The sequence below is a fragment of the Trachurus japonicus genome, chromosome 19 (assembly GCF_045865225.1).
Source record: "Trachurus japonicus isolate A0001 chromosome 19, Traja_1.0".
Classification (NCBI taxonomy): Eukaryota; Metazoa; Chordata; class Actinopteri; order Carangiformes; family Carangidae; genus Trachurus; species Trachurus japonicus.
Genome location: NC_140925.1, coordinates 20789288 through 20803088, shown reverse-complemented (window position 1 = coordinate 20803088; position 13801 = coordinate 20789288). Strand labels below are relative to the sequence as shown.

Genomic DNA, 13801 nt, shown 5'->3' with positions numbered 1-13801 from the left:
AAAGATTCATCTTACCCAGTTGTAGATGTAAAAGTTTAGTGGTCTAGTTTGCATTCATTTTGATTGATCTGAGGATGTGATCTTTGTGCAAGTGTCAGCCTTTATTCATCGTTATGTACCTAAACTAAAGCCATATTTCAATAAAAAAAAACACATTTCTTACACCATGTAAAATTAATTCTTAATTTATTTAAAGTTAGCGTAGTTGTTTACAAACCACAACACTTCTGACATGATGACATCTCATTTTAAAACCATCACTGATCATCAAAGGAACCTGGAGTGAACTGTTCTGTGTCAGTTTTTAAATTAATTTTGTCAAGTTGCCTTCATTAAAAAAACAAACAAAAAACTGAACAAATTCTAATTTGAATGAAATCAAAACAAACAGTTAACAAAATCCTACAAGTATGTACAAAGAAAATGAAATAAAATAAAGTGAATGTACAGTAAAAATCTGGATTTTTACACATAATTACAAGAGGAAATTACAATTTTTGTAGGTTAAATTAAAAAAAAACTTGGTGAGAAAGCTTTTTATTGTATTTTTTTATTTTACAATGCAATTATTGCATTACGCTGATGCTGTCATGATACCCTGCAACACTGACAGTTTTTAGTGTTGTGAAACAGCCTCTCCGCTCCGTCAGTCCAAGAAGAATATGTTGTTGAACTGTGTTGCACAAAGCCTCTTAACCTCCTCTGTGGAAGAGAAAAGAGAAAAGGGCATTAAGGGTGAAGTGCAGATTAAACCTCCAGGCAGATTGTCTGTTGTGGTGGTAGCGACACAGATTCACTCGTAGCCAGGTGGCGGGGACGTACCGTTGACTTCAATCAGATTGGCGTTCTTCTGGTTCAGGATCACATACAGTTCTCTCTGGTCTGACTTCTTGCCGACTACCCAGTAGTCTGTCATTGCTTTAACGATGATTTCTTCATCTTCGTCGACCCTGAGAGACACACAATTGTATTGAAGGGAAAATAAGATTTTGTATTTATCTCTGCATTAAACACACGTAAAGAGACCCACATGTAATTACCTAAAAGGTTATATTTCATTACATAAATAGCAGAGTGAGAACGTTTTAGATGTGCTGAGAAAATAAAAATGACAGATGGGAAACAGGGAACAGGAAATGATAGTGCTACTGGGGGAGTCAATGCCAGTGTGTGTCCCACAGACTGAGAATGGGATGCTCACATGACTACAATCTCATGACCACTTCACAAGATATAATACTGTAGTAAGATTACAAAGTTCCTGGGAGCACAGCATTATGTAAGACAATGACACAGTTTCACTGACATCCAGGGACAAGAGGGAGTTGGTGGTTTTACACATTTCCTTCTTTCATTTATAAAATCTGAAAATACTGCACTGCACAGCTGCTCTTCACAGCTGCAGATATGTTTTATATCCTCATGCTGCTATACTATCTACCAACACTGACATAAGAGGAGGTTTACAGAACTAAAACTAACCAATTTTAATCTATTCTTTAGTTTCTACTGTGAAAGCCAGCATCGCCACGAAACTGATTTGTGTCCACTAAGAAAAACTCCTTCACAAACATCTGGAGAAAGACAGCAGCAGTAGTTGTCCTAGGCAGATGTTCTGTTGCTGTACCTGGCAAAGTCACAGTTGATGTCGCCCAGGATCTTCATGAGGTCAGGATGGACAGAGGTGAGGCAGACGCTGGCGGTCTTCCTCATGTGGATGGTGCTCTTCTCCGCCAGGTTCATGTGGTTGAAGTAGATGAACTTAAACTGAGGCTCCTTCTCTGGCCTGAGCAGATACAACAAGGAAGGAAGAAACCAAGTCAATATTTGGACTTACCATTTGGACTATTGTTGTCTTTGCAGAATAAAGATGCATCTTTTTCAAGAGTTTCAATTTATTTAGGTGGCGTTTATTGATTCAGTGAGTTGTTGTTCTCATGTATAACATCATATGGCAGAAGGAGCTATTGCACATGTTCTGACTGTGTCTTAAACCGTTAGGATAGAGCCTTGGCCTTGGCCCCGGTATAAAACTACATCAGGTCACAATGATGAGGTCTCTCTGAGCTAGGCCATTCTGTAAACACACATAAAAGATGATAACATCAAGTTCTGCATTTCAGTTACTCAACTGTCCATGCACTCCAATGTGAGCTGAGATCACATTATTACTGTAACAGGACTGTAATTGCATCTCTGGAAGTGTGGCTGCATGCATTTAAAGGGACTGGACAACTGATTTTTATCAATGTCTATCTAATTATTTACAGTTCCATCAGGCCGAATCAGGACAGAGACCTGGATGCCAGCTGAGGAATTTAGGACGGCATCATTTATTCAGAGCATTCTTCACTAGAGTGATTAAAAAGAGCCCGTCACATTGTTCTGGCCAGCGGGTCCAGTCTTACATTACAGGCTGGGGCGCATCTGAGGCCAAGTGTTAAAGGAGAGCAGGCCAGGATAAATTGCAGGCTAGGATGCTAGTCTTTAAAGCTGCACTGCTTCAGTTACCCCTAACTGGTGCCATGACGATATCCACCAGAGTCTCGCCTATCAATGCCAGCCTGGCAGAGTCGATACAAAAGGACCGAAGGCAAACTGATGACAAACAACTCGGTTACTGTAATCACCTCTGATACAACTGCACTAAACCTCCAACTAAGACAGAAAGACAAGAACCTGTTGACTGGCGCTCTGCTTGGAGTTAAAACTAAAGCTCTCGAATGACCTGTGATGATTAATTAACCAAATAGTACTCCACAGAAAAAAGATATCACACATAAGTGATAGCAGTTTTGAGAAACCTAAATGACAATAATTTCTTTTTCCAGCTGTTTAAAAGTGGCAAATTCACAATTTTTCTTTTTCACAGTCTCTGTGAATACAACGAATAGGGGAAAGAAACATCGGTAATGACTTAATTATCAGTTGCAGCCATGATTATACAGCAGCATCAGCTATGGGGAGTGAGAAAACAGCCAAAGCATGATTAGTATATGAACTAAGAAAATCATGGTGAACTGCTATGAAGCAGTTGCAACGTCTGCATCTCACACTGCAAGACTGTTACGATTCTCTTGATGCTTCAAGCAGAGCTTTAAATCCTTCCTTGTGTTGTAAGAAAAGTGACACTGACGCAGTTATAACAAAACAAGAACATGCATCTTCAACTGACCCTGATATCCTGCGGTTAATGGTGAACTGTTCACAAATATCAGATGCCAGCAAGGTCAGCTGAGGGCCCACCAGGCCGTCCAGTTGCTCGCAGAACTCCCTCGTCAGCTCCACTGAGGCTGGAGAGACGCAGCAGAGAATGGTTGAGTAAAAACATAATATTAAAACTCCACGTAAGCAACATATGAAATGAAATACCAAAATAATAGAACATAGATTTAAGAAATCAGCTGGCAAAAGAGAGAAGAATGGCAATTTCATAATATAGGTACTGTGTGTGGGCGCACACTCACCACTGATCATAAAACAAGCAGCCGCGCTCATCGCCTGGAGAAGAACAGACCAATACAGGTTAAATGCAGAATCAAGGTCACACAGGTTGGAAATTACATTAACGTGATGATGAGCATCATGGCACGTACTTCATCATTTTAAAACTCTGCTGTCTAATCCCCCAAATCCATATCATTTCATAGAGCAGTAGAATAGTTCATTCTAAACCTACTCTTCATAAACAAATCACCCAGTCACAGATTATGGGAATCATCCTAAAAATGAATAACAACCTTCCTGTTTTAATACATTAAAAATACTCCTGTTTGCATATGAATGAATCAACGGACATATGTACTCAGCCACACCTTATAAACGATCAGATGCAGCTCCTCGTAGCCGTCCCCTGTGCTCACAAATATTTTTGGAAATCGGAATTTGGCCTCTGGATCTTTGAGATTGGTCGGTCCTGTCAAAAACCTGGAGAACAGAGAAGAGCTCAAATGAATTACTCAGATAGAGGATGTGAAAATCATTGTGGTTATCTGACAGAATCGCTATGAGTAAAAATGAAATTCAAAAGGCTTGCTAGGAACTGGAGGAAAGGCTGCATGGTGATTACAAACCAAGGATTTATCCTCTTGAGAGCATGAATGCACGTAGGACTGTGGAAAAAGTTGTCATTTTGTGGCAAAAGGGAGAAAGCTATGTCCAAAACAGGAAGGGCTCATCCTCTGGGGAGTGGTTTATGTTGTCAGTCATTTGTTTAATGCAAGTTGGTCGGTTCACCACTTGAATCTAAAAGGTCACTTCTCAACAATTCACATTAAAATGAAATTTTGTACAAACATTCATGGTCCCAAGAGGATGAATCCTACTCACATACTATTACCACCATGAAGTTTAGATTTGTAGTTTAGAGTGACAGGTTCCCCACAAGATGAACTGTAATACCTTTATATTCGGTCAGTGTTGGGCATCATTGCCGTCCTAGACAGACCCCCCCCCATTAACAGTAACTGTCAGGTTCATTGCCGTCCTAGACAGACCCCCCCCCATTAACAGTAACTGTCAGGTTCATTGCCGTCCTAGACAGACCCCCCCCCCATTAACAGTAACTGTCAGGTTCATTGCCGTCCTAGACAGACCCCCCTCCGTTAACAGTAACTGCATCATTGCCGTCCTAGACAGACCCCCCCCCGTTAACAGTAACTGGACTGATTGGTGGAGGCAGACAACTGTGAGACTGTAATTTAACTTCAATCATAAAAGGACAAATTGATTTTCTCAGTTCCAAGATTCAGTCCTCCATGACTGATTCAAATGATAAGATCACAGACTGAACAGGAAATTCTCTGTTATGCTGTTAAATCGCTGGAGTTCATGGATGCCATTTAGTATCAAGGGGAACGACAGTACTTGCATTGCAGGACGTTTCTGTGCATTAACTCTGCCTTCTCTATGTGCAGCTCGGCCTGCATGGGCCTCCAACAGCATCTGTAGCTTTATTCTCTCATTTCCTTCCAGTTATAATAACTTTTCTAACCTTCATCAGGTCCATAAATTCAGTGTCTTCCAGTTACAGCTGTAAAATCCCGCCCCATGATAGGTCACTAGGAGTCACACTTGGGACTATTGCACCAGCCCCACTTCACCTTTGAACGTTAGTTACATGAAGCAGCACATACACACACAGAAAGTTACCGCGCTACTCTACACTCTGCTGCTGCTTGACTGCAACATGTCACGCTGCTTTCTATTTACCTCAGATGAGCAGATTAACCAAGTCCAAGTACAACAAACGACAAGCCTTTTATTGTTGTCAACCAGTCTATAACAACTCACTGGGCTGTATTTGGTGTGTGCTTGAACAGTGCTGTGTGTGTGTGTGTGTGACTGACGCAATCAGACACTAATAAGACAGACGTGTTATGATATAGCAGCTTTCACTTTTCCTATTGTGCACAGCAGCCATTTTGGATTTGCCGAGGACTTCAGTCCTGCACCAACTTATTATTATGTTAAAATTAAATTTCCGACTGGAAACTTGGAAATTCCGACTTTCCAGTCCAAATGCAACGCACCATGAGCCACGGGAGTTCCCCTCTTATCTAATTTGGTTGACAACAAGCAAAACCCATTACTCATGCTTATTGTTTATTCAACTGGTGCAACACACAACACACCAGACATTAAATGAATTAAACTAGATCCCCATTTTACCCTAATGTACTGTGCATAGGAAGTGGGGGGGGCTTACCCCTAATGTAGACTGTGTCCTGTGCATAGGAAGGGGGGGGGGCTTACCCCTAATGTAGACTGTGTCCTGTGCATAGGAAGGGGGGGGGCTTACCCCTAATGTAGACTGTGTCCTGTGCATAGGAAGGGGGGGAGAGGGGGGGGGCTTACCTTCCATAGTGCAACAGATTCCCTGCTACCTCCGGCCTCAGAGGAGAGTCCCTGCCGGCCAGCTGAGAGGAGAAAAGACAAGAGCAGAAAGGCAAAAATGATGTGGCACAGCTTTGAAAGTACTTTGGCTCTTGTTCAGGTCAGCTGCCTATTATTATAATTAACCCTTTATGGTAGATCACATTGTTATTTTTATGTATTTATTCAGTGTGGTGTTAAAGTTTGAGGCTATAATCACGGGTGAAGCATTAGCAGCATTAGGATCAGACACAATTGGTAGCAATAATCTACACAAACACCCGTTGCTTTGTAACATCCTCAGTTTGTCTCCCATACTTCCACAAGCCATTTGTTTGATCAGTCCATCATTCACCCCCACCCCCTCACCTCTGGCTCTGAGTGTCTGGGGAACAGCGAGGTGGTCAGGTACTTGTACAGGATCCTCATGTCATCTTGTTCCAGTCCGCTCCTGCAGACAGAACCGAAGGGTTAAACATTTAAGACCTTCCAACGCTGACAAGAGACTGTGCAAACAAAATGCAAAAGAACAAGGTGTGACTGGATATTTGTCAGCGTGCTGCAACCTGTACTCTTCACCATGAGCTAAGATGTTGAAACAAATTGTCCCCTGGTGGTAGTTACAGTTGAGCCGTGGCTGTGAAGGTGCTACAGTGAAAGCACAGTGCAGCTCCAGGGCTGATTTGGGCAGTAATTAAACAGCTCCTCTGTTTGTCTATTGACAGTTCACACTGCTCTCGAGCCATTTCATTAGCAATCACGTAATCCCCGGTGCTTTGCGCCAAGCTGGGCGGCTCAGGGCACAATTAAAGGCAAGTGACATGTCAGGGAGCACATAAACCCACAAAGAGGATTAGATGCCGTGTTTAAAGCCACCTCTGTTTGCCCAGCATGCCATGATGCGTTTGCAGATGTTGGTGCTTTGATTTTTGTGTCCGATCGTGACAGCCGTCAAATCTTACAGATGGTGAATGTCAGGAGCAAAGCGGTCGTTCTGTACCAGATGAGCTGGTCGTTGTACAGGAAGGCCGTGTATTTGATCAGGCTGAGGCTCTCCTCCACGCGGTTGACGAAGGACTGGATCTTCAGGTAGGTCATCTTGTCCAGTGGGAAGAAGCTAATGCCTCCAAATACATCCAGTAGGTCACAGGACTGCAAGTGGAGAGTCTGCAGATACTGGAAACCCCAGAGTAAACACACACACACACACACACACACACACACACACACACACACACACACACACACACACACACACACACACACACACACACACCACACACACACACACCACACACACACACACACACACACACACACACACACACACACACACACACAATGAAAATGACAAGACACAGGAGAAGGTTAAGGAGCGAAGGGTTAGTTTACACGTCTACGAGAGCCTCCTTACAGCGCAGTAAAGAAAGCTGAATAAGAAACTCTGATTGGCGCTCTGCACAGACGCTTGCATCACCCTGGGGCAGAGAGGCACTGACATCCAACCTCTGATACACACACCGCAGGCTCTCTCTTTCGCTCCGTCTTTCAGTTACACGGCGGCGAGGGAAGCCTGCGTTCACTCAAGAAGGGTATTCCCTAATTAGAAATGAATTTTTTATGCTTTTTGCTTTGCTCAAGGGCAGCACTGTTCCAGTGAGGTGAAGACAGCTAATGTAGAGAGATCATTGTTGTGAAATCAGGTGTGACTGCAAACGTCTGTTCCCAGGAGTGACATGAACATTTACCCAGAGATAAAACAAAGTAAATCTAGTGCAAATATCACCAGTAGGCCCGGACCTTGTCAAAACACTGACTTCAGGCTTAACTGACTTTTACAAATAACCGTGTGTGCATTGTTATATTCAAACACATCATGTCGTCAAGGCAAGGTCAATATACATATCCACCTAGCAACAAAGTCAAGTGAACATAATTATACCCTGTAGAAGAATTTTTCAAGCTTCTGTGTGAGCAGCTCAACTCCTCCAGTTTCCATCGATCTGCCAAATGTGCCATTGAAGAGCTACGGCATTAGGAAAAAAAAAAACATTATTAGAAAATGTTTCTTTTTGCATTAAAATTGCTAGTCTGCCAACGTGTTACTTTGTGGGTTTTAGAATAGGAAGACACTTCATTTAGGGAAGTTACAGAAACAAACTGGAACTGACCTTGTACATACTGTAGCATTGTCTTACAACTGCACCATAAACAGTATCCTAGAAAGACGAGAGGGCACGATAAGTAAAATGTAAAACTGCCAATATCTAAAGAAAAAATGTGAAAAACTCACAAGTATTTCCTCTTCCTGATATTCAACTGTTGGAGGTTTACCATCTTTGTTTGGTTTCTCGATCATTGGGTTTCGAACCACCTGAGGAAAAGCAAATAAAAAGAGATTAGCAAGATAATGGTAGATTACATTCCATAGAAGGCCAATAAAGTCTTAACTAACACATAATGTTGGACAATCAATGTGCATGTAAGCCTTTAACATACCATGACTATCCAGAAACTGTCCTCAGGCTCAAAGAAAAACTGCCGGTTCTTCTGTGTGTGCAGGGATTTAGCTGGCTTTGTTGGACAGAAGGTCCTGGAAGACAAAAACAAGACACGACAATTAAAAGCAAACTGAGGGATGAAAACATTATTGTAAGAATGAAGATGGACACCTGGTTAAGATGGATACCTGGTGAACTGTACAATGGCTTCACAGAGGCCTACATTTCGGATCTTCTCGTTCTTCTCAACATCACTGGGGTGGTAAAACAAAATCTTCTTCTCTTCCTAAGAAAGACATTACATTAGTGATGGACTTATACCATTGTACATTTTGTTAATGGTGAATAAGTTTTTAAAAAAAAGAAAAAAAAGAAAACTGATTTAGGTGTAAAACATTAGCATAACAATTCTTCTTGTAGAAGTCAAGCTCACCTCTCCTTCCCGTGGTCCAAATGTGGGGTTATAAATGAAGAAATTAAGCAGAGATGGCGTGTACTGTTTCTCTTGCATTCCTGAGGCCATTCTGGGGCTGCAACCGACACAAAGAGAGAGTTGGTGAAGAGTAAAAGCTGACAAACCACAACATTTCTTCCAAGAAACATCAATGTCAGCTTTGCATCATCGTTACCTAATCATCAGCATTAGTGTAACTTGTGTCTGGATTTCCTTTGCTCCAAAGACAGTGTGGTTAGCATGCCGTGTGTCTGCAGAATGAAGACAAGTACATCACATAATGAGACATGGCAAATGTAGAGATAACAGTAATTAACTAATAAGTAGCTGATGGCTACACACACACACACACCAAGTATAGTTGATGTGCATTAAAGCTGAAAGCACAGTGGGCATTTATAGAAGGGATCGATCTCTGTATGCTTACTACTGACACTTAGTGTAAATAGCTAGGGATTAGAAAGTGAAACAGTTGCAACAAAAACTAATCATTTGATAGATATAGTATGCAGCATTACATGGCTACTGTACCAGACAGCCGTAGCTATGCTTTGATGTAATGGTACCAAATAAACTGGGAACTGAGTGCAACTCTATAATATCAAAACCCCACATATTCATTCTGAAAACTGTCATTTATTATCTGCTGTCACTTAAGGGTTTCAACTAAAAAGTTAATAACAAGCATCCAATAACTTCGGTGGAGGAAATAGCTTAGTGCCCCAGCTTTTAATTAATTACAGTAAAGAGTGAGTGCAGGTTTACTGTCGTGTAGCCGCTGAGCCTCAACACCTCGGTGCATTTACAACACCAGCTGTTCAGATCAAACATAACTGGGTGAATTAAACACATGGTGACGTCTGTTGTTGCAGCACCTAACATTTTTGTTTTGTTAGGTTAAGCATATCGCTCACTTGTTTTTTTGTTTTAAATTTTTATAATGTTTATGTTTTGTGTTTTCAACTGTATATTTGATACTGTTGGACCCCAGGAAGAATAGCTGTGGCGTTGCTGCAGCTAATGGGGATCTTAATAAACAAATAAACAAATAAACAAATAAATAAACCTAACAACGGTTACCAAGCCAACAACCAGTCCATGAACGGTTACCAGGTCAACAACCAGTCCATGAACGGTTACCAAGCCAACAACCGGCCCATGAACGGTTACCAGGTCAACAACCAGCCCATGAACGGTTACCAAGCCAACAACCGGCCCATGAACGGTTACCAAGCCAACAACCAGCCCATGAACGGTTACCAAGCCAACAACCAGCCCATGAACGGTTACCAACTGGTTACCAAGCCAACAACCGGCCCATGAACGGTTACCAGGCCAACAACCGGCCCATGAACGGTTACCAGGCCAACAACCGGCCCATGAACGGTTACCAAGCCAACAACCAGCCCATGAACGGTTACCAAGCCAACAACCAGCCCATGAACGGTTACCAACTGGTTACCAAGCCAACAACCAGTCCATGAACAGTTACCAGGTCAACAACCGGCCCATGAACGGTTACCAAGCCAACAACCAGCCCATGAACGGTTACCAGGTCAACAACCGGCCCATGAACGGTTACCAAGCCAACAACCAGCCCATGAACGGTTACCAACTGGTTACCAAGCCAACAACCAGTCCATGAACAGTTACCAGGTCAACAACCGGCCCATGAACAGTTACCAAGCCAACAACCAGCCCATGAACGGTTACCAACTGGTTACCAAGCCAACAACCAGTCCATGAACAGTTACCAGGTCAACAACCGGCCCATGAACGGTTACCAGGCCAACAACCGGCCCATGAACGGTTACCAGGCCAACAACCGGCCCATGAACGGTTACCAAGCCAACAACCAGCCCATGAACGGTTACCAACTGGTTACCAAGCCAACAACCAGTCCATGAACAGTTACCAGGTCAACAACCGGCCCATGAACGGTTACCAAGCCAACAACCAGCCCATGAACGGTTACCAACTGGTTACCAAGCCAACAACCAGTCCATGAACAGTTACCAGGTCAACAACCGGCCCATGAACAGTTACCAGGCCAACAACCGGCCCATGAACGGTTACCAAGCCAACAACCAGCCCATGAACAGTTACCAGGTCAACAACCAGCCCATGAACGGTTACCAGGCCAACAACCGGCCCATGAACGGTTACCAAGCCAACAACCGGCCCATGAACGGTTACCAGGTCAACAACCGGCCCATGAACGGTTACCAGGTCAACAACCAGTCCATGAACGGTTACCAGGTCAACAACCGGCCCATGAACGGTTACCAAGCCAACAACCAGCCCATGAACAGTTACCAGGCCAACAACCGGCCCATGAACGGTTACCAAGCCAACAACCGGCCCATGAACAGTTACCAGGCCAACAACCGGCCCATGAACGGTTACCAGGTCAACAACCAGTCCATGAACGGTTACCAGGTCAACAACCAGTCCATGAACGGTTACCAGGCCAACAACCGGCCCATGAACGGTTACCAGGTCAACAACCAGTCCATGAACGGTTACCAGGTCAACAGCCGGCCCATGAACGGTTACCAAGCCAACAACCGGCCCATGAACGGTTACCAAGCCAACAACCAGCCCATGAACAGTTACCAGGTCAACAACCAGCCCATGAACGGTTACCAGGTCAACAACCAGCCCATGAACGGTTACCAGGCCAACAACCGGCCCATGAACGGTTACCAAGCCAACAACCGGCCCATGAACGGTTACCAGGTCAACAACCGGCCCATGAACGGTTACCAAGCCAACAACCGGCCCATGAACGGTTACCAGGCCAACAACCGGCCCATGAACGGTTACCAAGCCAACAACCGGCCCATGAACGGTTACCAAGCCAACCGGCCCATGAACGGTTACCAAGCCAACAACCGGCCCATGAACGGTTACCAGGTCAACAACCGGCCCATGAACGGTTACCAAGCCAACAACCAGCCCATGAACGGTTACCAGGTCAACAACCGGCCCATGAACGGTTACCAAGCCAACAACCGGCCCATGAACGGTTACCAAGCCAACAACCAGCCCATAAACGGTTACCAGGTCAACAACCGGCCCATGAACGGTTACCAAGCCAACAACCGGCCCATGAACGGTTACCAAGCCAACAACCAGTCCATGAACGGTTACCAAGCCAACAACCGGCCCATGAACGGTTACCAAGCCAACAACCAGTCCATGAACGGTTACCAAGCCAACAACCGGCCCATGAACGGTTACCAAGTCAACAACCAGCCCATGAACGGTTACCAAGCCAACAACCAGCCCATGAACGGTTACCAAGCCAACAACCAGTCCATGAACGGTTACCAGGCCAACAACCGGCCCATGAACGGTTACCAGGTCAACAACCGGCCCATGAACGGTTACCAGGTCAACAACCGGCCCATGAACGGTTACCAGGTCAACAACCGGCCCATGAACGGTTACCAGGTCAACAACCGGCCCATGAACGGTTACCAGGTCAACAACCGGCCCATGAACGGTTACCAGGTCAACAACCGGCCCATGAACGGTTACCAGGTCAACAACCGGCCCATGAACGGTTACCAGGTCAACAACCGGCCCATGAACGGTTACCAGGCCAACAACCGGCCCATGAACGGTTACCAGGTCAACAACCGGCCCATGAACGGTTACCAGGTCAACAACCGGCCCATGAACGGTTACCAGGTCAACAACCTTTCCATGAACGGTTACCAGGTCAACAACCGGCCCATGAACGGTTACCAGGCCAACAACCGGCCCATGAACGGTTACCAGGTCAACAACCAGTCCATGAACGGTTACCAGGTCAACCACCGGCCGATGTGAAGTGCAGTCAGCAGTAGCAGTCAGAGCGACAGATATAACAGTTATATCTATATTATATAATATTATATATCTAGTTATATCTAGATATAACAGTTCTATCTATCGCTCTGGTAGCAGCTAGCGGGGTTAGCCGGTTAGCTCCAGGTTAGCTCGCTCCGCTAGCTCTGTAGCGGTGTAGCGGTGGAGTGGTGAGGTCCAGGCGGAGGAAAAGTCCAGAGAAGCGGGTCTATAGCGGAGCAACACGGCGGTAAAACTCACCTGACGGAGGTTACACACAACACGCTCAAGGGCTCGTGGTTGTAGACGGCGTAAATAAAAATAAAAAATGAGGAAATGAGATCAATGAGAGGAGACGCTGCATTATACTTTACATTCTTAACTTCCTGCTTTTGACAGCGCGGTGTCTCAAGCCCAACTGTCCGGGTAAAAGTCACTTCAAGCCGAATAAAGGTTCCGAGTCCGCACAGGAAACGTGAGGTTTTGTCCTTTGCTTAAATTATACCTCACAATTACATTAAGATCTGTTCATATTATATCCTAAATCTGTGTAAACTAGTAACACAAAACATTTGTTGAATGAGAATGTTTTATCTTATGAACTATGAATTCACACAGATTTATAAACTTTAAATTCAGATTTTATGTTCCTGATAACCTGGAAATTAAAAGTTCAAGTAGGCCTACTTTTTGGTCAGGGGGGGCATCTGATCAGTCTCAAATTCACTTGGCAAAACAACAACAGACCCAAACATACAGGCTGGTCATAATCAGAAAGAGCTTTCCTCAGGGACAAGAAGAACAAGTCCTCCAACAGATGATGTGGCACCCAAAGAGCCCTGATTTTATGATTATAGAATTAATCTGGCATTGCATAAAAACACACTGTGGCAACCAAGTGTTTGTGGGTGTAACCTGGAGAACTGACCCCGTATTAAAAAGGAACTATGCAGGATTTGTAGCTTAACTATGCTTAATTTTTACCTTAATTAAACAGCTTTGCAGTAATTTGTATGGTTTAATAAATGGCTTCACTTGTTATGAAGGAGAATGGAGGCTCTCTGCCTTCCACGTGTGTGTCACTTATTGCGTCGCTGAAAACATGCTGCCGTCCCGGTGTCCCAGCTCGTCTCTGCAG

General features: G+C 44.2%; 1 protein-coding gene across 1 annotated transcript; it reads right to left on the bottom strand.

Annotated features, from left to right (window-relative positions):
- Positions 1 to 169: 169 nt before the first annotated feature.
- On the bottom strand, positions 170 to 13065 carry ccz1 (CCZ1 vacuolar protein trafficking and biogenesis associated). The gene is made up of 17 exons (XM_085761955.1): positions 12925 to 13065; positions 9005 to 9080; positions 8809 to 8905; positions 8564 to 8661; positions 8374 to 8467; positions 8168 to 8248; positions 8046 to 8093; positions 7817 to 7900; positions 6875 to 7050; positions 6244 to 6325; positions 5857 to 5918; positions 3816 to 3927; positions 3468 to 3501; positions 3176 to 3293; positions 1628 to 1786; positions 823 to 950; positions 170 to 702 (listed from the first exon to the last, which is right to left on the bottom strand). The coding sequence occupies exons 2-17, from the start codon at positions 9016 to 9018 to the stop codon at positions 647 to 649; spliced, it is 1443 nt and encodes a 480-aa protein (XP_085618081.1). The 5' UTR covers positions 9019 to 9080; positions 12925 to 13065; the 3' UTR covers positions 170 to 646.
- Between the last annotated feature and the right edge of the window lie 736 nt (positions 13066 to 13801).